The 27,974-nt window shown below is 40.0% G+C and overlaps 1 protein-coding gene across 1 annotated transcript; it reads right to left on the minus strand.

Annotated features, from left to right (window-relative positions):
* atp6v0b (ATPase H+ transporting V0 subunit b) lies at positions 1-27,974 on the minus strand. The gene is made up of 8 exons (XM_060830515.1): positions 27,804-27,974; positions 18,136-18,184; positions 13,480-13,563; positions 12,856-12,933; positions 4,165-4,234; positions 2,982-3,033; positions 2,091-2,281; positions 1-618 (listed from the first exon to the last, which is right to left on the minus strand). The coding sequence occupies exons 1-8, from the start codon at positions 27,868-27,870 to the stop codon at positions 592-594; spliced, it is 618 nt and encodes a 205-aa protein (XP_060686498.1). The 5' UTR covers positions 27,871-27,974; the 3' UTR covers positions 1-591.

Here is a 27,974-nt window from a genome sequence, read left to right on the forward strand (position 1 = left end):
CACATATAAACATGTACTTTATTTTTTCTGGTTATCATTGCTGTGTAACACTCAAGTTGCTCCATTACATTTACAAGAAACATATAACATACAAAGGTGCAACTTAGGTACACAAATTGATGGGAAGTGAGTTTTGTATAACTCATCCATTGCAGATTTGATGACTGGAAGCCACAGAACTCGAATGCAAATGTATCAGATGGTTCTTTATCATAGTCACAGTTCAACACAGGTGTTTTCAGCTGCTGTCTTGCACAAGGCCATAAGAAATAAATCTCTCTATTTATAAGAGACAGCAAGAGTAGTCTTCAACATTCTGTCTCATTATTCCACCCCATTTAGAATCTGAAATGGGTTACACATTTGCATGTTAAACAGAATACAGACTAAACTACGGAATACTGCTGGACAGCACCTGGCCCATTTTGCAGAACTGATCAGGAATCACTTCAGACTGTGTCACAATCACGCCTCAGCAAATGGTGGGTTAAAAACCACAAATATGTTGGAAAAATGTACACTTAAATAAATTATATACAGCAAATCTTGGTCTCATTGCCAGAATTCGGATTTTCAATGTCTTCATGAAGGCTAATCTCCCATTTTCACTTTAGATGTCTGTTACAAAAAAAGAGTAATTAATTCTATTTTATAGCAATAACAGTGCAGAAGTAATTTATAGCTTTGCATAAATGAACAGAAATAGTATTAACAACTAAAAAACAGATTATATATTCTTCATTCTACATTGATAAAGCAATGGTAATCAGCATTCAAGGGTATAATTCCCTTTCAGCCCTATATTCAACATTTTTCAAAAGGATATTAAGATTGAACCAATAAGTGTCCGTGACATAACTCTGCACATTCTATTCACAAAAACAAAGCTACAATGATAATAGATAATGATTTTAAGAAGCAAACATCTGTGTTTTACAGTACTGTCAGCAAAACAATGAATGTTTTCCTGAAATAAAAATTGTGATCAAAAGTTTTGGTGAAAGAGCTAGCTTTTAAAAGCTGAGAGGTAGAGAAGCAGAGAAGTTTGAGAACATTGTAAACACAGAGGGCAGACATGGCTGATAAATCGCAGGATTAAAAAGGCCTGAATGAGAAGAATGGAAACTTCTACGGTGGTAACAGCGCTGGAGAAGTTTGCTGATTTATGGAATAGCAAAACTTCGAAGGGGGTTGATCACAAAGAGATTTCTTAAAAGAGTGATCGGAAAACAATGCAAGTTGGCAAGGACAGGAACAATGGTCAAGAAAAATTGGCATGATAGGATTAGGCTGGCTAAAAGAGTTATAGGCTATTAGAACTTCAACATTTCCAAGGCAACTTGAAATGAGTTTCAGTAGCAATTAGAGAAGTGGAGGGGTGAAAATCTATTGAGGAAGGATGTTTGGAACTTTGAGCAAGTTGTCAAGGTTACCAAGCAGTTGGCTTCACTCAAACATGCCTCGTGAGATAGAAGTGCTAGCAGCAGTATACACATTGTGGAGCCAAGGATAATACTTAGGTGAACTGACATTTCCTCCAGCTAAGAGGCAGAGGCAGTGGAATGGGAGAGCTTGGCATCTCAGTGCATGTAGAAGCCACTGATAGTAACTGAAAAGTGATGACAACTCAAATGAGGTCGTTTGGGATCATAGTAAATTAGGCTGATCCTGCCATTATAATATGAAACAGACTGGCAGATCATACAGTCAGAGAGATATACAGCATGGAAACCGGCCCTAACTCATTCACGTTGACCAGGTTTCCTAAACTGAGCTGATCCTATTTGCTTCCATTTGGTCCTTATACCTTTAAACTGTTCCTATCCACATACCTGTCCAAAAAGCTTTTTAATTTTGTAACTATTCCCACCTCTACCACTTCCTCTGGCAGCTTGTTCTATATATGTATCACCGTGTGTGAAAAAGTTGCCCCTTAGGCTCCTTTAATCTTTCCTCTCTCATATTAAAATTATGCTCTCTAGTTTTGGACACCTCTGTCCTGGTTCAGAAACTAGATCATTTCAGTAGTAAGCACAATCCAAACTCCAGATTACCAATCACCTCTTCTGAAACTCAGCAAGTCATCTTACCTGTAGGATGGCCACAATGACTCCAAACAATCCAATGGCACTGCCGAAAATTTCAACAATCAGGATTTTAACAAACAGGCTGGCATTCTGGGCATCAGCCAAAGCAGCACCACTACCCACAATGCCAACACAGATACCGCAAAACAGATTAGAAAATCCAACAGTCAGGCCAGCACCAAACATGGAGAACCCTACAAATGAAAACAAAGAATTGAGAAATCTACTAATTGGAAACCAAATTAACTCAGTTTTACCCATCACTTATTCAGTGATAGCAACAATATAATCGCAAACAGTTTGAAGATTTCCTCTCAGTTTCACTGCTCACATGTCTAGAAGCAGTGGAGAAAGAGGAAGAGAACAGACTCAAAGGAACGGTCCATTCTTGTTCTTATTCTTCCCTCCCCCAAAACTTTAAGTCAATTACAATCCCCCATCTCACTCCCCCAAGACTGAATTCTGGTTAACACCACAGCCAATATAGGAGATTTATTTGAAGGAAAGGCAACATGCTGATTTAGTCAGGGTGACCATTATGAAAAGTCATCCCTAGAGTGTTAAATGTATAATGTTCTAACAGTACTAAGATATTAATTATGCAACGAAGCATTACAAACAGTTATTCAGTGGTTTGAATACATTTTTTCTGAACTGCATCTTTTATTTTAGTTGGACAAAGTCTGTACATACCAAAGAGCTGAAAAACTCACATCAAGAGTGGGCACAGACCAGTTCAGTGGTAAGAAACAGAGGTGACACTATTTTACTGCCTTCTTGCCAAAACTGGAGCAATTAGTAATGGCTTCTGGTAAAACCACCCTGCCTACAGATTACCATTTCAAATATAATGCATACAAAGGACTAAATTGGTACAACAGAAACAAAACCTACCTGCTTGATAATTCCTGGCTCCAATTGTCTGAGGAGTGGTGCCACTGAATGGCTGTGCAGAACAGAAAATGCAAATTGTAGCAAAAATTGAATGCTTGCAACCAGTTCCTCACCTTTCAAATTAATTTGAACAAAAGTCATGCATTTCTGGTAAAAGGCCGTTTTTGTTGGATTTAGGTGATCTTATTTATTTTGTTAACAAAGTCTTTTAACTACTCAAAGCATGGTTTACACAATAAACAAAAGTACTCAAACGGTGAAGAATTTGGGGGATACTTTTCTTAAAGGTGGCATTAGTTGCGACATGTAAACTGAGACATGATTCCAGAAATAAAAAGCAACATTCTTATACCTAAAAACTAGTAAAGCCTGTGTAGGGCAACAAAATTCTCAAGTTAATTTGCTTGTTTCTCAATTTTAACTCACTAAACCATAGACTATTCTTCATCCAAAGTATAAAGTCAGTAATTTGCCCCAAGATTCTGTTAATTTCAGTTAATCCAAATATGCACGAATGTGACTCAGGGAGACTTGCAGCAAGTGTTTTAGAAATACAGATGCTGCATATATTCAGAAACGAGGGAGCACGTGACCCAGAATTGAGTAATATTGGCAAAGGTGAGGACTGCAGATGCTGGAAACCAGAGTTTAGATCAGTGTGGCGTTGGAAAAGCACAGCAGGTCAGGCAGCATTCGAGGAACAGGAAAATCGACGTTTTGGGCAAAAGCTTTTCATCAGGAATCCAGGCAGGAAGCATCCAGAGTGGAGGCTTTTGCCCGAAACATTGATTTTCCTGCTCCTCGGATGCTGCCTGACCTGCTGTGCTTTTCCAGCACCACTCCGATTTAAACTTGGAGTAATATTGGGCCATCCTTGCCACATTGTTACACGGGCAAAAACGTATGACTTACATAAATAATTGAGAGCTTTCACCTCGATCTACTTAGATAAGCAACACTGCCATGCCTTGTAAAGCCAGTTTCTGTTCAATATTTGAGGGGACAGCAATGTAAAGACATTACTAATTGGCAAGTGTTATATGCAAATTGGAATTACTCATTGAGTGAGACACATTACAGCTTTAATCAAGATAGAGATGGTATATTGTATTTTTACAAAACACATCAGGTCAGATTTTGTCAAATGTATCTCAGGTAACACTAAGATTAAAATTTCACATACCTCTGCCATATTACTGATGACAATAGCCATGATAATCCCATAAATTGCAACAGCTTCACAGAAAATGATGCTGCAACACAAATGGTAAGAAGTTACTCCTGGTGAGGTGTAGAGCAATGACAACCTGCTATGTTTACCATCTCCATTATGGCTACCCTAGTCACCATAAAACTTGCCAACCCTGATTTTCACATATTTAATTCTCTAAGCATAGCTTCAGGCATTCTCATTCCTTGTAGATTATTACATTCAGCTTGTTCTCTTTTTCTTACCCCAAATGAAATTTTACCACCTCAGCTCGCAAGACTGTGCACATTTCCTGTAATATGAAACTTGGTTATTTGAGAGGTGCATCATGTAAAGTACACAATATAAAAACTGACCATTTTGCCCCACTGTTCAATGCTGATATTCATACATAAAGTTCTGGACTAGAGTGCAAGCATCTACTATATTAAAATCCTTCATAATTTTAAGAAACTCTGACTTAACTTTGTAGTTAGTTCTTCCAGAAATAGAATCTCCAGCCTGACCAATCTTTATTAAAGTTATTCCTGTTTAATTCTTGTTTTCTTTTTCAGTCTCTCAATATCCTTTTATTGTGACAATTAAATCAATATAGTGCAGAATATTCCAAATTTAATCTAACCACATGTAACATTACCTGTCTAGTCTTGTTTCCACCCCCCCCCCCCCTCCCCTCCCCTCCAAGTGAAGCCCAGTTGTTTGTTTATATTTTGTGGCCTCAACTTGTGTTATTAGTCTCTAGGACACAAACAGAAAATGCTAGAGAAACTTAGCAAGCCGTAAAAGCATCAACAGAGAGAAAGTGGAGTTAACATTTTGAATCCAGTGACCCATTTCAACATTCTGGATGATCCTGCCAAACCAGAGTTTTTCCAGCAACTTCTATTTTTGTTTCATGTTTCCAGAATCTTCATTTAACTACCGTTAGCATTTTTATTCATACAATCAATGCTTTTCTACCTCATTTAGTTCTTTATCTTCCATAATAATTTGCGAAAATGAAATGATTGAGATAAATCATTGTTCTAACATCTGAGAAAATATGCAAATTAGCACATTGAGAAGATTTGTAGCTCAGGTTGAGGCTCTGATTGTAGGTTTGTTCACTGAGCTGGAAGGTTCGTTTTCAGACATTTCGTCAACATACTAGGTAACATCTTCAGTGCACTTCGAATGAAGCAATGGTGGTATAGCCCACTTTCTGTTTGTGGTTGGGTTTCCTTCAGTTTGTGATGTTATTTCCTGTGGTGACATCATTTCCTAGATGTCGCAATTGAGCGAAAAGCCAATGGGGAACTTCAAACCAGTGTCTATGGGAAACATATACGGACCAAATACTGAACTACAGAAACATTCATCCCAACACCCACAAACTAAGCTGCATCAGAACATTATTCCAACGAGCCACCACACACTGCAGCACAGAGGAACTACGCAGAGCAGAGGAAAATCACATACATAGTGTATTCAAAAGAACGGGTACTCAATGAACACAGTCTGCCAATTCCTGAGCATCAAACCCAAATAAACAGACATAACACGTCCAGAAACCCTCGCCACTCTCCCCTACATCAAGGATATCTCGGAAATGACTGCCAGACTTCTCAGACCCCTTGGCATCATGGTAACCACAAACCCACCAACACACTAAAACAGCAGCAGATCCTGTACAGACAACAAGCAAAACTAATGTCATTTACAAAATACTTTGCAAGAACTGTGACAAACAGTACATTGGACAAACAGAAAACTAATCACTAGAATACATGAACATCAACTAGCCACAAAACAACATGACCCTCTCACACCAATATCCTTACATACAGATGAGGAAGGACAACACATCCATCCTAGGATAAGCCAAACAGATCACAAGAATTCCCAGAACACACACTGACTTGGATCTCATTTACCACCCCGAGAAAAAGTATGGGAAATGATATCACCATAGGAAATGGTGTCACTATAGGAAATGACATCACCAACCCAAGGAAACCAAAACATAAACAGAAAGCAGGCTACACCACCATTGCTTCCTTCAAGGCGCAATGAAGATGTGACCTAGTATGTTGATGAAACATCTGAAAACAAACCTTCCAGCTCAGTGAGCAAATCTACATCAAGAAAATATGCAAATATTGCAGATTGTCACTAAACAAAAACTGACATTTGCTCAACAACTCTCAGGGAAAAGAATCTGCCACAACCATCTAGGAAGCTTTCACATTATTGGACTGCATACAATTAGTCCACTGCATGAAATCTATTCTTATTGCCCTTAGAATGACTCATAATTTAGTTGTTAAAGCACTAGGGAGGGACAAAACAGTCTTGCCAATATGCCCAGAATGTAACAAGCAATACTGGATTTAATAAATGAATAATGAGCTAGACTCAAATCAGTAACGTAATTGTTGGTAAATTATCAAATAGATACTATACATCACAGATGTATAGTATGGAAACAGACCCTTCGGTCTAACCCGCCCATGCCGACCAGATTCCCAACACAATCTAGTCCCACCTGCCAGCACCCGGCCCATAACCCTCCAAACCCTGCCTATTCATATACCCATCCAAATGCCTTTTAAATGTTACAATTGTACCAGCCTCCACCACATCCTCTGGCAGCTCATCCCATACATGTACCACCCTCTGCGTGAAACAGTTGTCCCTTAGGTCTCTTTTATATCTTTCCCCTCTCACCCTAAACCCATGCCCTCTAGTTCTGGACTCCCTGACCCCAGGGAAAAGACTTTGCCTATTTATCCTATCCATGCCCCTCAATTTTGTAAACCACTATAAGGTCACCCCTCAGCCTCCGATGCTCCAAGGAAAACAACCCCAGCCTGTTCAGCCTCTCCCTGTAGCTCAGATCCTTCAACATCCTTGTAAATCTTTTCTGAATCCTTTCATGTTTCACAACATCTTTCCGATAGGAAGGAGACCAGAATTGCATGCAATATTCCAACAATGGCCGAACCAATGTCCTGAACAGCCGCAACATGACCTCCCAACTCCTGTACTCAATATTCTGACCAATAAAGCAAAGCATACCAAACGCCGCCTTCACTATCCTATCTACCTGCGACTCCACTTTCAAGGAGCTATGAACCTGCACTTCAAAGTCTCTTTGTTCAGCAACTCTCCCTCGGTCCTTACCATTGAGTGTCTAAGTCCTGCTAAGATTTGCTTTCCCAAAATGCAGCACCTCGCATTTATCTGAATTAAACTCCACCTGTCACTTCTCAGCCCATTGGACCATCTGGTCCAGATCCTGTTGTAATCTGAGGTAACCCTCTTTGCTGTCCACTACACCTCCAATTTTGGTGTCATCTGCAAACTTACTGACTGTACCTCTTATGCTTTATGTAAATGACAAAAAGTACAGCAGATGAATGCATGGCTGAGGAGCTGGTGTATGGGAGAAGGATACACATTTTTGGATCATTGGAATCAGTTTTGGCATGGAAGTGACCTGTACACGAAGGATGGATTGCACCTAAATTGGAAGGGAACTAATATACTGGCAGGGAAGTTTGCTAGAACTGCTTGGGAGGATTTAAACTAGTATGGTGGGGGTGGGACCCAGGGAGATAGTGAGGAAAGAGATTAATCTGAGATGGGTACAGCTGAGAACAGAAGTGAGTCAAACAGTCAAGACTCATAACACTAGTTCAATGTCATGTTTGAAAACAAAAAGCATGAATCAGAGTTTTAGATATAGTCGAGGCTAGCTTCAGCGAGATGAGACAGACTGTCCACGGTACACTGGCAAAAATCTACTCTACTGGGTAAAACAACCGAAGAACAGTGGCTATTTGAAGAAACATTTAACATCATACTAAAACAGCTAATACTTGGTGGTGGTGGTGGTGGGGAGGGGGGCGGGGAAGGAGAAGGAGAAGGAGGAGGAGGAGAAGGAGAAGAAGGAGAGAGAGAGAGAGAGAGAGAGGGAGAGAGGGAGAGAGGGAGAGAGGGAGAGAGGGAGAGAGAAAAGAGAGGTGAGATCTTCACTTCACAGAGAACACAGAAAAAAGATAAGGGCTTAAAAATGCAGAAAAAAACCACAAATCCTACTGAATGGGAAAGATACCAAAAGGAAAAGAGCTCCTAAAAAGGATTATTAAAGGATCAATAACAGAAACGTTACAGTTACATAAAAAGAAATGAGGTGATGAGCAACAATGCTGGTCACTAAAGACTGAAAGTGGGGATATTGTCAATGATGTGAAATTGGAAGAGATGGTGAATAATTGTTTTGCCTCATTTATAGTAGAAGAGGGTCAACTTGCTGAAAGTCACGAGGAAGCTAACAGTGGATGCTGCAAAGCTGACATCCAAAAGAGACTTTGGAGTTCAGGTGCATAGATCTTTAAAAAATGTCACAAACAAGTGCAGAAAATAATCAAGAAAAATGAATGAAATGCTAGCCTCTACATCTGGAGGACTGGAGAACAAGGATACACTGGTTAGATCCCACTCATACCATGAGCAGATCTGGGCATCATATCTTTACAAGTATATATTGCCCTTGCGGGAAGTACAACATTAGTTCACAAGAATAGCACCTGGATTTCAGGGGTTAAGTTTGGAGGAGAAACTATACATATTAGGCCTGTTTTCTTCAGAATTTAGAGGTTACAGGGTAACCTGATCAAATTCTTCAAGCCATTCACAGGAAAAGATAAGGCCGGATAAAAAGAAACTAATTCCACTGACTGGGATTCAAGAACTAAGGTGCACAGTCTGAAAATTAAGGTCAGACAATTCAGGAGAGATGTTAGAAAGCACTTCTACAAAGGGTAATAAATAATTGGAACACTTCCACAAACAACAGTGAATGCAGGACCAGTTGTTAATTCTAGACAGGTAATGTTTGTTACATAAAGATATTAAGAATTATAGGCCAAAGGCAGGTATATGGAGTTAGACCACAGGACAGCCATGATCTTATTGAATGGTGGAACAATCTTGAGGGATTGAATGGTCTACTCATGTGCATATAACAAGTGTTTTGAAAAATTGGTATACTGTGGGGCACATAATGATCCCTTTAATATAATTTTGCAATTTGACATTTCACTACATCATGCACTTCAGATGACATTATCAACAACTGAACCCAAGTAACAGGATAATTAAACAGATTTAATCACACAATAGAATAGAATAGCACAACAACCAACTAGGAGACTGTTGTGGTTCTGTTCGCCGAGCTGGAAGTTTTTGCTGCAAAAGTTTCGTTCCCTGGCTAGGGAACATCATCAGTGCTATTGGAGCCTCCTGTGAAGCACTGCTTTGATGTTTCTTCCGGTATTTATAGTGGTTTGTTCTTGCCGCTTCCGGGTGTCAGTTTCAGCTGTAGTAGTTTGTATGTGGGGTCCAGGTCTATGTGTCTGTTAATGGAGTTTGTGGATGAATGCCATGCCTCTAGGAATTCCCTGGCTGTTCTCTGTCTGGCTTGTCCTATGGTGGTAGTGTTTTCCCAGTCAAATTCATGTTCCTGGTTGTCTGAGTGTATGGCTACTAGGGATAGCTGGTCGTGTCGTTTTGTGGCTAGCTGATGTTCATGGATGCGGATTGTTAGCTGTCTTCCTGTTTGTCCTATATAGTGTTTTGTGCAGTCCTTGCATGGTCCTTCCACACAAGCCAACTTCCACACTCAGACAACAACTCACTAGAACAAAGGACCCAATAGCCAGCACGAGCCAAACTAACGTAGTTTACAAAATACCATGCAAGGACTGCACAAAACACTACATGGGACAAACAGGAAGACAGCTAACAATCCGCATCCATGAACATCAGCTAGCCACAAAACGACACGACCAGCTATCCCTAGTAGCCATACACTCAGACAACCAGGAACATGAATTTGACTGGGAAAACACTACCATCATAGGACAAGCCAGACAGAGAACAGCCAGGGAATTCCTAGAGGCATGGCATTCATCCACAAACTCCATTAACAGACACATAGACCTGGACCCCATATACAAACCACTACAGCCGAAACTGACACCCAGAAACGGCAAGAACATCCATCAACAGACACATCGACCTGGACCCCACATACAAACTACTACAGCTGAAACTGACACCCGGAAGCGGCAAGAACAAACCACTATAAATACCGGAAGAAACATCAAAGCAGCACTTCACAGGAGGCTCCAATAGCACTGATGATGTTCCCTAGCCAGGGAACGAAACGTTTGCAGCAAAAACTTCCAGCTCGGCGAACAGAACCACAACAATGGACACCCGAGCTACAAATCTTCAACCAGACTTTCAACTAGGAGACTGGAAACAGGCAGATGTGGCCTTAAGATAAATTTGTATACAGAATTTGAGATTTAGTACTTCTAAAAAAAATCTGAAACTCCACCAAAATAATAGCCTTAAGAATTGCTTGAGTTTGGGCGGCACGGTGGCACAGTGGTTAGCACTGCTGCCTCACAGCGCCAGAGACCCGGGTTCAATTCCCGACTCAGGCGACTGTGTGGAGTTTGCACGTTCTCCCCGTGTCTGCGTGGGTTTCCTCCGGGTGCTCCGGTTTCCTCCCACAGTCCAAAGATGTGCTGGTCAGGTGAATTGGCCATGCTAAATTGCCCGTAGTATTAGGTAAGGGGTAATGTAGGGGTATGGGTGGGTTTCGCTTCGGCGGGTCGGTGTGGACTTGTTGGGCCGAAGGGCCTGTTTCCACACTAAGTCTAATCTAATCTAAAGAATCAAATTCATGCTTTTGTTCAATGGTGAGACAAACTAAATTACCATCATAAGACTGCAGTTTTCTACATGCTCAATTTCCATGTTGGTGAGGGAAGAGAAACTTTACATTTCAATAAAGTAATAAACTAAACATATCTTCTTTTAGTACATATCCTTTGTAAACTCAATTTATGCTTGTCCTAGGGAACTTGCCTTCTTGTCTTTTTTTCTGTTCTTTTGACCCATCTCCAACTCTCCTGATGCTCTCTTTAGTGACTACACACTATCATAATAGTTGGATCTGTGACAAAAATCAGCACATCTGCCTCTGTGCGAGAAGACTGGATTAAAGTTCTACCTGTTCCAGAGATATGTCACAATACATTTGAACAGGTTGATTAAAATATATGCTTAATCTACCTTGTTCTAACTTTCCATATGAAAAAGGTTAATCTTCCAATTGTGATAAAAGTTCAGCCGGTAGATTAAACTTCGCCACTTTTCTGACAATGAAGGCATTGTGATGATTTCCAATATTTTGCCTTAAGTTGAAAAACTATAGAGTGCATCAAATGCCAGCAATGACTTGAAAACTCTGCAAAAGACTAATGGCTCTGGAATGGACAATAAAATTAACTTGCTCAACATTAGCAGCAGCCCAATGAAGAGAAAATCTTAACTATTCATTATTTACCCACTGAGTCTCCCAAGTATTACTCTGGTAAATAGATACTCTACAAAACAAAGGTATAGCAAATCTGAAAAACCAAATCCCCCATCCAATTGCTTGTAAAAACAGGTCCCCTTTCAGGAAGGGTGTGCAAGTAGTTCATAGAGATGTACAGCAAGGAAACAGACCCTTCAGTCCAACCCGTCCATCCCGACCAGATATCCCAACCCAATCTAGTCCCACCTGCCATCACCCGGCCCATATCCCTCCAAACCCTTCCGATTCATATACCCATCCAAATGCCTCTTAAATGTTGCAATTGTACCAGCCTCCACCACATCCTCATACACGTACCATCCTGTGTGAGAAAAAGTTGTCCCTCAGGTCTCATATCTTTCCCCTCTAACCCTAAACCAACGCCGTCTAGTTCTGGACTCCCCGACCCCAGGGAAAAGACTTTGTCTATTTACCCTATCCATGCCCCTCAATTTTGTAAACCTCTATAAGGTCACTCCTCAGCCTCCGACGCTCCAGGGAAAATAGTCCCAGGCTGTTCAGCCTCTCCCTATAGCTCAAATTCTCCAACCCCGACAACATCCTTGCAAATCTTTTCTGAACCCTTTCAAGTTTCACAACATCTTTCCGATAGGAAGGAGACCAGAATTGCACTCCAAGGTCTCTGTTCAGCAACATTCCCAGGACCTTACCATTAAGTGTCTAAGTCCTGCTAAGATTTGCTTTCTCAAAATGCAGCACCTCACATTTATCTGAATTAAACTCCATCTGCCACTTTTTGGCCCATCTGGTCCAGATCCTGTTGTAATCTGAGGTAACCCTCTTTGCTGTCATCTGCAAACGTACTAACTGTCACATCCAAATCATTTATGTAAATGACAAAGAGTAGACGAACCAGCACCAATCCTTGTGGCACTCCACTGGTCAAAGGCCTCCAGTCTGAAAAGCAACCCTCCACCACCACCCTCTGTCTTCTACCTTTGAACCAGCTCTGTATCCAAATGACTAGTTCTCCCTGTATTCCATGAGATCTAATCTTGCTAATCAGTCTCCCATGGGGAACCTTATCGAACGCCTTACTGAAGTCCATATAGATCACATCTACTGCTCTGCCCTCATCAATCTGCTTCATTACTTCTTCAAAAAACTCAATCAAGTTTAGATTCATTATTTTGAAAGTAAAATTGAGTTTATAAATAGTACAAAGCAGTTTCATCATGTTCACCAAATGCAACTTTACAAGTTAAGAGATGTTTTAAAACTATTACCTGACAAGATTTTTGGTTTTAATCCTTGGTGCCTTCACACCCCCACCAAGAATGCTGGATCCAGTTATATAAATTCCCCTGAGTAAATAAAATGTGAAAGCAAGTGGTTACGTCTTTCTTTTTCAATAAAGACCTGTTAGCATTCCTCAGCTAATAGCATATACACAGAATGTATTCCCAAGACATTGAAAATTCATGTGGTACATCATTCATTAAGGAATGCCTGGCTTCTGATCTATTTTAGCAGCCATATCACTTATCAAAATGATGAGGAATTCAATGAAGACAATGCCATTGAATGTTATGGAGAGATGGTTAGACTTTCTGGTTAGAGATAGTCATTGTTCACCAGTTGGGTAGTACAAATATTAAATGCCATTTAGTAGGCCAAGCCCGGACGTTTTCAGAGTCTTGCTGCATACAGACATGAATACCTTCATTATCTGAGGAATTACTATCCCGTACACAAAATGACATCTTGATAATAAGGCATTCCTCAGAATACCTTGGTTTAACCAAGGTTTTTGAGTTAAGGTACAATAATTATTACACTTTGATTCATCAGCACAATGATTTGTGGGAATCCTGGTCAAATCTATGAAATCTATCAAAGAAAGCTCTTACCATGCAGCCCCCACAACAGACAAAGAGATGGCTAATCCAATTCCAAGGTTTGCCCACATAAACGGAGATGTTTCTGTTAAAAACCTATCAGAAATTTTAAAAATGATGAAACAAATCACTTTTCTCTTTTGTACTCATTGCTTAAAGTAACAATTTTATGTATAAGCTTTTAAAATGTTTGAGTTGAAAAGAAACTACCAATATTAATCCAAGGATGCCTACATGAAAAAGATCATGCAAAGCAATGCCCAACAAGATATTCATTTAAATACTTGTCCCTGTTTTCCATCTCTTTTGAAGATGGAGCATATCAAGACCATGAAATAAATGATTTTACTGTAAGCAACAAATCAGTACCAATGGTTCTGAAAAAAATCTACAAATATCTACTGCGAAGTAGATTTGTTTTAAAAAAAAAGTTCGACTGAATCTGCCAAAAGGAATCCAACAGTGACATCAGCAAGCAAGGTAAGTAGCCAGTCACAATGTAGTCTCAGACAAAAAACTAGAAATCCAAAATCAAGACTTAATTCACCAAAATTTTCCACAAAGTTACTAGAACATAAGATATTAATGAGTGTTAAAACCCCATTAACATTTTTAAAATGTGGATTTTTTTTTAAAATTTCAAGTGACATTCAATGAATACAAAACTTGAAGGGCCAGTGAGGTGTTTGGTTAATAAATTACCACATGGTTAAAAACATAGTTAAATCTTTACAAGGTGCGATATTTTAAGGACTGCTGCAAATGTGTTGCTGGTCAAAGCACAGCAGGCCAGGCAGCATCTCAGGAATAGAGAATCAGGATTCCTGATGAAGGGCTTATGCTCGAAACGTCGAATTCTCTATTCCTGAGATGCTGCCTGGCCTGCTGTGCTTTGACCAGCAACACATTTGCAGCTGTGATCTCCAGCATCTGCAGACCTCATTTTTTACGCAATATTTTAAGGACTTTATAGAGAGAAAAAGAGCAGTTTAAACCTCTCATCAGTTAAATAATTTTTAAGAGTCTGCATTCTAGGATGGATTTCAAAAGCAGGCAGTCTGGAGAAGCACAGAATCACTGACTGCAACATTTGGATTTCTGTGCTTAACAGAACATGTAGAGGTTCCAGAAGTTGCGGTTAAGTTCATTGCCTTTACTGTTTCAAAATCCAGGAAATATATAGATTTATAAATATCACATACCAACAGCGAGATGACATTAAAGCAAGACAATAAGAGCCTACATTTTTATATACCTAAAAACATGCTTCCACAATCCAACAGCGCAAACCATTTTTGCTGCATGGGTTGATTGCACAGTATGGGCAAAATGAACAGCTTTAAATGCATTAACAAAAAGCTATTTCTTTAATAAAAGTAGTAATCTAGAATACTTAGAATCCAATTTGCACCAGTTTTTATACAACTTTCAATTTACAAGGTCATTGTTCAGCAAATATTTTAACTAAAAACAACAGTAAAATTTACATCAACATGAGACAAGATTAAAACAAGATTCTACTGCAGAAATCAGGCCACATACTGTATCTGGAAGCAGCTGTGATATACTGACAATTCAAGATTTGGACATGTTCAATGCTCAACAGCAATTTATTTTCTTTAAAGCTGAATATAAAGTCTTAATTACCCATCAAATGAACTGCAGTCCTTGGTATTGCATTTGAAGTCAAAAAGAACTGAATTTCACCCCTTGAAGCAACCTTTAATTCAATAATTAATATGGTTTCTGACAGATGATCTTTGATGATTTGACATATAATTTCTTAATAGTACCAAAACTGCTTTAACAATTCTGGGGTACTTCGCTCTCCTCAAACTTTTCATGTCTTACTTAAATAAACAAGCTTTCATTAGTTTTTCAGACGTTGTGGGCAAAGGAAGGGGAGATGGAGAAAATTACTGAGTCACCTGATTGCATTCAAATACATGGCATACTCATTTATCACCATTTCCTTTTTTTCTCACTATCAATGCAAAGCCCCCATTCCCTGTGGTTTGGAGCTTTCTGGTTCATAAAACTCCAAACCACACAAAAGTTACAAATGCTTTATTATGAGCTGGAGGAAGATGTATAAAACCTCAAAAACATCCACTTGTGTTTAATTCTTAATTCTCTAAGAAAAAAAGATTTAACTTTTATCACATTATTGTCAAAGCTGATTAGCCTGACATTACAAAGATTAATGAAACAGACTAAAATATATTCAAAAACAAAAACAAAAACAAAATTGCTGAAAAAACTCCAATCTGGTAGCATTTGGAGAGAGAAAGCAGAGTTACTGTTTTGGGTTCAGTGACCCTTCTTCAAAACACCATTTAACTCTGATTTCCCTATACAGATGCTGCCAGACTGCTGAGTTTTACAAACAACTCGTGTTTTTGATTTCTAGCATCCACAGTTCTTTTGGTTTTTTTCATTAAAATGTATACTAAGTTTGGTTTCTCCTCCTTGATTTTTCTCTATGCCCCAGCACTAGTTTTAACCATATCTATTTTTCTTTTCTTTAATGGAAGTGATCATTCCTACAATCACTTGCTTAAAATGTTTGCAAATCAGTACTTCAACGCAGCAAAACAATACTCTCTCATTACATTAATAGTATTCCATGTCCTGAACAACCCAAGTAAATACTTCCTTCATTGCATAATTGTGGTTTATTTCTTTCCAATCTACAGCAGCTGAAGGCTACACTACCTCAATCCAACTCTATGAAATGCCCTAACTAAATCAGCCAGTCTTCTATTTCACTCTACTTTTTAAACTCCTCTTGATCAAGTCTTTAGAAATCTTGCCCAACTTTCATGTGATTTGATGGCTGCTCCTTTAATCCATGTTTTTCTTCCTTCTATACAAATTTTTTTTTGTAAGTTTATGAGAAAGAGGTTACAAATATTTGATATGGAGCAACATCTCTAACCCAACCCATCCTCCATTCCACAAAAGAAGTCGAACTTTGCAGAAAGTTCTTGAAGTATTGATTGCTTCATTCCCCGAATGCTGCATGATGTGCTGAGAATTGCCAATAACTTCTGCTTTTATTTCAAACTTCCAGCATCCATAGTACTCTGCTTTTTGTTTTATCAGGACATGGGTCCTACTCAGATCCACAAGGATGCATTTGTACTTGTCTTTGCTCATGTTAACCAGCCAATCATTTCTGCAATTTATTGTCTCCCTTGTTCATACTTGTTCTCATTCCCAACTTTTGTCTCTGCTCTTACCCAGACTTCATGCGCCAACAGTCATGCTTCAAGTGATACAACTAAACTTCTACTTATTCAAACCTCATCCAAAATGTTTAGAAAAGAAACATGGGCACAGAAATCTAAATATTAACATATAGAATTCACAAGGCGCGTCAGAACAATGAGGAAGCAGCAGCCAGAAGAGGCCAGCATATTAAAGAAACATTGGAATATTAGGATCAGGCAGATCCCTCAAATGCAATATCAGGCAAAGCTCATATGATGGGTTCACAAAAATTCAATCCTCTTGACATTTATCCAAATATTCTTACATACAATGGGAGTTTGCAGAAGCTCCCTATTATCAAGAATCAATTTCTACATGTGATTTAGTAACTTGGTTTTACTATTCAAAAGATATGAGACAAAAACACTTTGAAATTTAATATTTTTTATGTCAGCCAATCTTGGTCTGAAAATTCCGAACCAAAGACTACACTGCATCAGGATCTTGCAAAATGAACATTCAAAAACATTCTATGATGTTTCAGGAGTACAGCCAAGAACTGTCACTATGGTGAAACAGGAGTTTTGGAAGAGATGGAAAATGCTTTTTTCTAAGGGGTAGGTTTTAGAAAGGTCTAAAAGGAAGAGGCACACAAACATAGAATTTTATGGAGGAAATTTTAAAGTCTAAGGAGTTTCATCAGCACTTTTCCAACCAAGGTACTGATCAGTATAGGATTTGAACGTGCTAATTCCTGGCATACAAAAGCAAAATAAAATGGAACAAAAGCTAGACAGCATAATTTTCACATTAAGTTCCTAGCAAGCTGCCCTAGTAACAACAGCAGTTGCTTTTTGTCTCAATTTACAAAACCTTACAAAAAAATTCTTATGAGCTTTTGATAAAAGGCTGGTTCAGCCAGACGGGTGCCACACTTTGGAAAGAATGTGAAAATTTTGGATGGTGAGAAAATATTTAAGAGAATGGTTCCAGGGATAAGGAACTTCAGTTATAGGTATAAATTGGAAAAAAAGTTGGGGTCATTCTACAAGAGGAGGTAGAAGGAGACTTGATCAAAGTCTTCAAAATTGTGAAGTGTCTAGACAACAAGAGAAATTGTTCCCATTGGAGGAAGGGCTGGGAACCAGAGGAAATGGCAGCTGGTAAAAGGACAAAAGGTGATGCAAAGAATACAATTTTTGTTGTGAATGGTTATGGTCTGAAAGACATTGCCAGAATACAGAATAAGCCCAAATAAATACATGTACTTATAAATTTACACACATTAATATTCAATTTAGAGTGTAACCAAATTACTAGCAATTGATCGACTACCATAAGTTTTCTGAAAGTTACCTTTGATTAGTATAAGCATTTCCAAGCTGGTTGGATTGTTGCAACAAGTTAAAAAAGTGCTAGAAATAAGAATTTCACTTTTCCTTTAAAATAACTTACCATCCTATATCAAAGCGAAATCCTAAGTCAAATATTGTGTAACAAATGCCTGGAATAGAAAAAAACAAAGTTGCATTTGAGAACAATTAAAAGCTTTCCAAAATTTCACTTTTTCAGAAAATTTCATGTCTAACTCTCCAGAAATATCAGATCCATTTGGGGCAATTGTAATTCAATACACAAGAGGCTTTTCAAGTTCAATATGACAATATTTCAGTGTTATCTTGGAGACTGTAATGAGAAGACAGTTTCCTCATTAGCACTCTTTCCCCCATAAAGACAGCTAATGCAGAATTCTTTTCATATCTTCAATTAAATCATAAACTGAAGCCCAGTAATGGATTCAGAACTTTAAACTGTATAAAGTTCATGTCAGATTGAGATGAATTACACTTGACAATTAACTTCTCTCCATTTGAATGTACACTCTCATATTGGTCATAACCAAAGATATTTTGAGCTTAAATTCAACTTAAAATTAGAATTTTGCACATTTCGAATCAGATATCCCCAAGTCCTCTCCTCTGCCCTGAAGCTCTTCAGCCACATCGTCAAGTAGATTCTCAGCTACCTTCTCCCCAGCCCCACCCCCTCCCATTTATCTCACCACTCCCAGCCTCTTTCCTGATGAAGGGCTTCAGTCCGAAACATCGATTTTCCTGCTCCTCGGATGCTGCTTGACCTGCTGTGCTTTTCCAGCATCACACTCTCTAATCTGATTGCTAGCATCTACAGACCTTACTGTCTCCTACAGAATTACTCAACCACTCCAATACACGGGGTAGACGTTACCCATATTCTTTTTCTCGGTTTTAAAGTATTAGCTCCTTAACTTGGATCTTGATTCAGGCCCAGTGAAGGTCACAAAATGCAAGTCAGTAGTTGAATTCATATAATTCTTGGAGTATTTGTTTGGATCTGATCCAAACAGGCAACAGTTAACCCAGATAAAAGACAATACTCAGAACTACTAAAGTTTGTTCTTCTAAGCAAGAGTTTACCTAAAATGTCAAAGGACAGATTAGTCATTATACTGGATCAGATTTCTTTGGGAACTACTAAACATTTCACACTTAGCAATTACTAAAATTATCGAGTAAAATATGAGGTCTGCAGATGCTGGAGATCACAGCTGAAAATGTGTTGCTGGTTAAAGCACAGCAGGTTAGGCAGCATCTCAGGAATAGGGAATTCGACGTTTCGAGCATAAGCCCTTCATCAGGAATGAGAGAGAGTAGCCAAGCAGGCCAAGATAAAAGGTAGGGAGGAGGGACTTGGGGGAGGGGCGATGGAGGTGGGATAGGTGGAAGGAGGTCAAGGTGAGGGTGATAGGCCGGAGTGGGGTGGGGGCGGAGGGGTCAGTAAGGAGATTGCAGGTTAGGAGGGCGGTGCTGAGTTGAGGGAACCGACTGAGACAAGGTGGGGGGAGGGGAAATGAGGAAACTGGAGAAATCTGAATTCATACCTTGTGGTTGGAGGGTTCCCAGGCGGAAGATGAGGCGCTCCTCCTCCAGCCGTCGTGTTGTTATGTTCTGCCGGTGGAGGAGTCCAAGGACCTGCATGTCCTCGGTGGAGTGGGAGGGAGAGTTGAAGTGTTGAGCCACGGGGTGGTTGGGTTGGTTGGTCCGGGCGGACCAGAGGTGTTCTCTGAAGCGTTCCGCAAGTAAGCGGCCTGTCTCCCCAATATAGAGGAGGCCACATCGGGTGCAGCGGATGCAATAGATGATGTGTGTGGAGGTACAGGTGAAATTGTGGCGGATATGGAAGGATCCCTTGGGGCCTTGGAGGGAAGTGAGTGTGGAGGTGTGGGCGCAAGTTTTACATTTCCTGCGGTTGCAGGGGAAGGTGCCGGGGGTGGAGGTTGGGTTGGTGGGGGGTGTGGATCTGACGAGGGAGTCACGAAGGGAGTGGTCCTTGCGGAACGCTGATAGGGGAGGGGAGGGAAATATATCCTTGGTGGTGGGGTCCGTTTGGAGGTGGCGGAAATGACGGCGGATGATACATTGTATGCGGAGGTTGGTGGGGTGGTAGGTGAGAACCAGTGGGGTTCTGTCTTGGTGGCGGTTGGAGGAGCGGGGCTCAAGGGCGGAGGAGCGGGAAGTGGAGGAGATGCGATGGAGTTTCCGAGGGCGCAGGGGAGTGAAGGTGAGGCCCCTGCTGAGGACTGATCTTTCATCCTCAGAGAGGGGGAGATCTGGATTACTAAAATTAGCCAATTTAAAATATCAGATCATAGCTACATACAGAAATAACACTGGGCTTCAAACATAAGGATTGTTAATTAGGCATTTGCTCTTCTTTCTGGTTCTAACTAAAAAACATTTTGCCAACAATACATACACCAAACTCCTGTAACAACTTTACTTCAGCATGTACCAGCTACATAAGTACAGAGACTGTTATATTGTTGAATATATTGTTTTTGAATGAGATATTAAACAAAGTCAGTCTCTACTTTTGCCTCACTCAAAAGAAGCACAAGTTAACTCTCCCAATTTCCCTGATATTTATCCTTCAACCTAATTCATTGAAACAAACCAGATTGGCATTAATCTCAATGCCGCACTGCATAATATGAATGCCGTGTTGCCCTGTTGCAACAGTGATATACTTAAAAACTTTACTGACTTTGGGATGTCCAGGCACTATGAATGCGACTACATAAATCCAAGTGCAACATGAAATTGTAACAGCTAAGCAAACAAGAAAATTGAGTAGATGAGCACTGTGGGGGTAGCTCTGAAGGGAAACTGAGAAGAGGAACTGAGAGCCTTCTCCCAAAGATTCTTCTTTTCTACAAGTTACAGTTCAGCTGTCAGAGTCTCAAAGTTGTGGGTTCATGTCCCACTCCAGAATTTGAAAATAAAGCTAAAGCTGATATTCCACTGATGTACCGAGCTTAAGTACTCTTTCAGGTGAGACATGAAACGAAGGTGCTGTGTAATGTTGGGTGGGCATAAAGGATTCAGTAGCACTAGTTCAAAATGCAGGGTGCTTAGCCCCGGTGCCTGCTCAATAATAAACTCTCATTAATCATTATAAAATCATCTGGTTGCTAAACCATGAATAATTATGGAATCTTGCTACATCCACATTGGGTGCCATGTTTACAATAATGCAATAGTGAACGCAAGTTAAAAGTATTTAACTGCAACACACTTTGCAAGGTCATAAAGGATATTATAAATTATTTTTGTTTACTTTTCTACTGGGAGGGGACAGTCTGTCACTGAATGAACAAGATTTACCAACCACTGAATGTGTGTAGTTTGCTAATATTGAGCTCCAGCACTTGCACATTGCTCAACTCCTCAAATAACGAATTAGCTTAAAGTACTTGAACTATTTAAAGCAAAGGTTATGGCATAATTTCCTGTGAAGAGATGTTTCGTCAGGAGTTTAAGATCCTACAGGAAAAGATCCATTTTTACTGCAGACGTTATCAAGAATACTGCAAAATTTAGAACCAGTGGATACACCAAATAAATGTTGAGCAAATGATATTAGTTCGGAGGAAGAGTCACTGGACTGGAAACGTTATCTAATTTAGTGGGTGGCACAGTGGCTAGCACTGCTACCTCACTGCGCCAAAGACCTGGGTTCAATTCCTGCCTCAGGCAACTGTCTCTGTGGAGTTTGCACATTCTCCCCATGTCTGCGTGGGTTTCCACCGGTTTCCTCCCACAGTCCAAAAATGTGCAAGTTAGGTGAGTTGGCCATGCTAAATTGTCCATAAAAAGTAAGGGAATGGGTCTGGGTGGGTTGCTCTTCGGAGGGTTGGTGTGGACTTGTTGGGCCGAAGGGCCTGTTTCCACACTGTAAGTGATCTAATCTAATCAATTTCTCTTTACAGATGCTGCCAGACCTGCTGAGCTTTTCCAGCAACTTCTGTTATTGTTTCTGATTCATAGCATCCACAGTTCTTTCAGTTTTTAGGTGAGATTAGTGTCTCACCAGCAAAATACCTTCATTGTTCTTTTACTTGTCTGTGACCTTGATTGATAGCAATTATGAATTAGTTTAAAAGGATCAACAGTCATGCTTTACAGGAGGCCATTCAACGTTTAGACTTAACCTTTCCAAAGAATTCACCAACATTAGCCAACATCCTGTCTTTCTCCCTAGAACTCCGCACATTAATTCTCTTAAAAAACAAACATCGACTTCCTTTTGAAAATCTCTTTCAGGCTTTTAATTCCATTGTAACAAGCCTGTATGAAATGAAATTGATGTCTGCCCTCGCAATTTTATTAGTCATACTAAATCTCGTCTTACGGACCAGACTAAACCCCGTCAAAACATTTTATGGAGATAGCCTAGACCCTAACTTATAAAGGCAACTGTAAGATGCTGAATTCCAAATATAATTCTATTGGTTACACCTGTAGGCTTTAAGCAAAACACACCTTACTCTTACACTACAGTTAAAATACAATAGAAAATTGGTGTAACTAACTCTCCCAAAATACCTCATTACTCACCAACTGCCCCAATATAGCAGCATCACATAAACACACCACTGGCATAGACAAGTTCAGATAAACAGATTTCCCTTACTTGCTATCTCCCCCAGTCCAAGGGAAAGGCAAAACACATTGAATGAATTAGCCGAGAGAGGGGTCAAATTTCTTGCAGCAGCTTTCACTCCAAAAATTCCTGAAGAAGGGCTTGTGCCCGAAACGTCGAATCTCCTGTTCCTTGGATGCTGCCTGACCTGCTGCACTTTTCCAGCAACACATTTTCAGCTCTGATCTCCAGCATCTGCAGACCTCACTTTCTCCTCCTTCACTCCAAAAACCCAACTTCAACAACTGAAAGCAAAACTAAAACATTGGGTCTGAGAGAAGCTGACTCCACCCACTCATGTTTCCTTTGTCTAATTTTGACAAAAACCAAAAGCTACCCTGTTTTTCCTGGAGCAGACACTTCAACACCAAGTTTATAACATTCCTCTTCAAGAGGGACAAGCTGAGCAAATCTCTTTTAAAGGCACATATCATCACACTACAACCTCTTGTAACTGACTTAATCTTCAGTGCAAACAAATTCTTCCTACATGTTTTATCAAAACCTATTTTGAGATTTTTAGATTCCTCTTTGATCTTACCAATTTGAGTCAAATGTACAGCAAGGAAACAAATGCTTTTTAAATCTTGTAAAAATTACCAAGCATCCACCAGCTCATCGCACATTTCCACCACCCTCTGGCATGAAATGTTGTCCCTTAGGTCCCTTTTAAAATCTTTCCCCTCACCTTAAACCTATGCCATATAGTTTTGGACTCCCCCTACACTGGGGAAAGACCTTGACCTTGACCATTCACCCTTTTGATGCACCTCATGATTTTATAAACCATTATAAAGTCACCCATCAGTCTGTGACCCTCAAGGGAAAAAAATAACATGAGCCTATTCATCATCTCCCTATAGCTCAAACCCTTCAACCCCAGCAACATCCTTGTCAGTCTTCTCCAAACCCTTTCAAGTTTCACAACATCTTGTCTATATCAGGGAGCCAGAAGTGAATGCAGTATTCTAAAAGTGGCCAAGCCAATGTCCTGTATGGCTAAAACAACCTCCCAACTCAATGCACTGACCAAGGCAAGTACACCAAATGCCTCCTTCACTACAGTGTCTACATGCAACTCCACTTTCAAGGAACTATGATTCTGATCCTCAATGTCTCTGTTCGGCAATACTCCCCAAGACCTTATCATTAAGCGTACATGTTCTGTCCCTATTTGCCTTTCAAAAATGCAGCACCTCATTTATCTAAATTAAAGATAACCCCACTTTGGACATAAGTCTGCTTGCTGAGCTGGAAAGTTCGTTTTCAGATGTTTCATCACCATACTAGTTAATATCAGTGAGCCTCCAGATGAGGCTCACTGATGATGTTAACTAGTATGGTGAGAAACATCTGAGAACAAACCTTCCAGCTCAGCAAGCAAACATACATTCAGAACCTCAACCTGAGGTACAAATCTTCTCAAAACTCGATAACCCCATTGTCTTTAATCTCTCAACATATTTGAAGTCCCTTATCTTTGTAAGTCTCTTGTGTACTCTCGTTGACATCCTATCTAAACTTTGGTGTTTTGAATTGTATACAATACTCTAGAAGCATTTGCTCAGTTGTGACAATGCCCTCTGCTCTCAGATCCCCACTCTCCCACCCTTTATACAGTCAAAGAACAGAACCTCAAAACAGAGGTTTGCAAAGGGAGTTAAACTAATTTTCTTTCAATTTTGACAGTTTTTTAATTCAACTTTAAGAACTGTAAGAAATGTCAATTATTTCACAACACAAAAGGTTTTAACAATGTAATCAGTTCCCAAAATGCTTGCCTGACACCACAAATACTATTACCACAACGGTGGAATTTCCCATGTTATGCAAAATTGAAACACTTTGCAGGCTGCTTTAACTCTTTTAGAACCAGAACTTTCTCCCCATTTCCATTGGATTTGTAGTTTACTCCTTGTATTTTCAAAGATATCGATGTATATTAGGTTTCAAGCTCAATTTGCAAGTTCCGAATTCCAAACAATAACTATCACAACAAAAGTTGCAACTGTAAATTATAAAATTGAATCAGTTAAAATGACACACAACAAATGGAGAACAGAGCAAGCTACATAAAATGTACTCATTGGCAACTGACATTCATTACAACTATTAAAAGCAACTCCAAATTGTTCACCCCGATTACAAGACACTCAGGTAAAATACCAATTACCATACGGTTATAGGTTTGCTAACTCAACACAATGAAAGCTTTGAGAAAGTGAGGACTGCAGATGCTGGAGATAAGAATCGAGTGCGTAGGTTCCTGAAGAAGAGCTTATGCCTGAAAAGTCGATTCTCCTGCTCCTTGGATGTTGTCTGACCAACTGTGCTTTTCTGTACTACACTCTCAACAACGAAAGCTTTGGAAAATTTTTATTGCATACTTATTTCTGTATCCATGATGCATTGAATGAGCTAAAGTCCCAATAATTCCATTATATTTTTTTAAACAATGTGTCCCATGACCACAGGATACTAGGGAGCTTCCAGTCAATGTCACCTTTTAACTGCAAAATAGGAAATGTCTTTGCCTGCTTCTTCACAGCTTGATTTGACAAAAAGCAGGAAGACAGTGACCTACTTGTGCATTTATTAACAGTTGGACAGCATGCTCTTTGAAAATAAGGCATTGGATCTTCAATGCCAACCTTAGAAAGGGACAGGATCTCAGTTTACTGGGACGTGAAAACTGATACATTTAAAAGTGCAGCACTTCCTCAATACAGCACTGTACAAAAATGTACAGAAAAACCACACATACTGACCAGATCCTTAATTATAAGAACTAACCAAACACACAAGAGAAACAGCAGTGGTACCCTGTTCAAAAGGGCTACAACAGGCTGTAGCACTCCCAATCTGCAAAGAGAAGAACACCTCGACAGATTTTTTGCCAAGAATGGATATCCCCACCTTTATCTGCAAATGTCTGGCAGACAAACAATGTGACGAGGATATGCCACGACCCACCATACTAACCACTCTTAAAGAATATCTTTGCTTCCTCCAGACTCCACTGACCGCTTAGATTTACAACACGTAAGCCAACAGCCATGCTCATACAACTCACCAGAAAATACCATGTGCAGGAAAAACATGGTGTACAAGATTCCATGCAGAGACTGCATGAAACACTGTACAGAACAAATAGGCAGACAACTAGCAGTCCACATCTATGAACACCAACTAAACATCATGACCAGCTACCCCTAATAATTACATAGACAACAAGGATCACAAATTCGACTGGGACAACACAGCAATAATAGGACACATTAAACAGAGGACACAGACAATTCTTAGAAATATGGCATTCATCCACAGATTCCATCAATAAACACATTGACCTAGACCCAACATAATGACTACTGCGACAAACAACCAGAACTGGCAACCGAGAGCAACGGGAGCGAAACCACAAATTCCAACTGTCGCAGGAGGCTCCACAACACTGAGGATCTCACCTAGAAAGGAATGAAACATCTGCAAACCAAATTCCCAGCTCAACGAACACACCCACAACTGCTTCAACTGGCAGCCAAGCTACAAATCTTTACACAAACCTTGAATGACATTGGAGTGGCAATTCAGTGTCTGAACTGGGATCTGGGCCCTCAATCTCAGACTCAAAATAAGTGTGCAATTGCTGAACCATACCTGATCCCCTTAAATATACATGAAATTAAAGCTGAACATAAATTTAAATGTTTAGCTCTGCAAACACACAACTGATAAAGAAAGTTACACTCAACTTTGAATTTCAAACATAACATTTCAATTTCCAGCCACATCAACTTGATTCTAGAAATCTGTGCTAATTCCCAAAAAATCAGCAAACATAACTAACACAGAATGGTAGGCGTGTGGAATGCACTGCCAAAAGTGGTAGTTGTCAGATACATTAGGGACATTAAGGCAACTCTTGGATATGGGCATAGATGATAGTAAAATATCAGGCACGTAAGTTAGTTTGATCTCAGAGTAGGATACAAGAGTTGGCACGATATTGATGACCAAAGGGCCTGTAATATTCTATAACTGTTTAGAGATTGGATACTACTGCTCTGACAGGTTCACAAAAAAGTTTCTAAAACAAATGCCCAACTGTCAAATTCTTTATTCCTCTGTTGTTGATCAAAAGACTAGCATAGGAAACTGTGGTAATATTCACCACTGACAGAATTAGAACCTTATCCCAGCCAACTTCGAGCAAAAATCAGCATGAATACTCAATCACAAATGTCTGCATGATCAACATATTGTTACAGCAACATAAGAAAGTGATATGTAAGGGATCATTATGGCACAGTGGTAGTGTTCATACCTATGGTTCAGGAGATCCAGATTTGTCACATTTGTTCAAGATATTAATTACATCACTGAATAGGCTCATTTGAAATTATAAAGAGAATTGTAAGTCTACATGCATCAGAATTTGTCTTTTGTTTCAGATATCTTTTCATGTTCTCAATCCTGATCAACAGAAAAAAAACTGTTCAGATAAACCCTACACATTTGCACAGGGATCACTGCACATTTAATGCACTTTAAGGTCAGAAACCACATGCCACAAAATGTTTTAAGTATTTACTCAACCAACACCTGCAGCACGCCACATTACTCTATAAATCTGTAATTAAACTCGCTCTTCATTAACAAATTAATTTTCATGAGGTTGGCAAAACGAGGCTCACTGGACCCGAAACATAGATACCATCTCCTCGTAGATGCTGCCAGACCTGCTGAGTTTCTCCAGCAACTTCTGTTGCTTCTGATTTCCAGCATCCGCAGCACTTTGGGGGGTTATTTTGACACCCAATTTCATTCCTGGCAGTGATTCTCAACAGGTTGTGGGTTCATTCATTAAAAATACAGCCCTCACAAAGTGATACAGCCGGGAGACAGCTCCATGGTTGCATGTCATAAGCTACAACATCGTGTACATGTGTTTAAAACGAAAAACCTCCAACGGCAGAAGGTGCTGCGCCCGGGGAAGGACCCTCGGACCACGGCTACACTAGGCCCGACACAGGGCTGGGCTCGGCTCGGCTCGGCTCAGAAGGGAGCCACCCTCCGTCTCCACACTCCCGCTGTCTTACCTACTACCAGGATGGTGGACCAAAAGGCCACAGTGATACCGCCGTAGAGCAGCGCGTAGCCGTTCATTGTTCCGGACGGACGGAAGGGACAAACGGCCAGCGGTCGGTGACCAGGGCGATTCTGTCCAACGCTCGGGCACCAGTCACGTGAGCCGTTGGGCGATATCACGT

Source organism: Hemiscyllium ocellatum, chromosome 9 (assembly GCF_020745735.1).
Source record: "Hemiscyllium ocellatum isolate sHemOce1 chromosome 9, sHemOce1.pat.X.cur, whole genome shotgun sequence".
Taxonomy (NCBI): Eukaryota; Metazoa; Chordata; class Chondrichthyes; order Orectolobiformes; family Hemiscylliidae; genus Hemiscyllium; species Hemiscyllium ocellatum.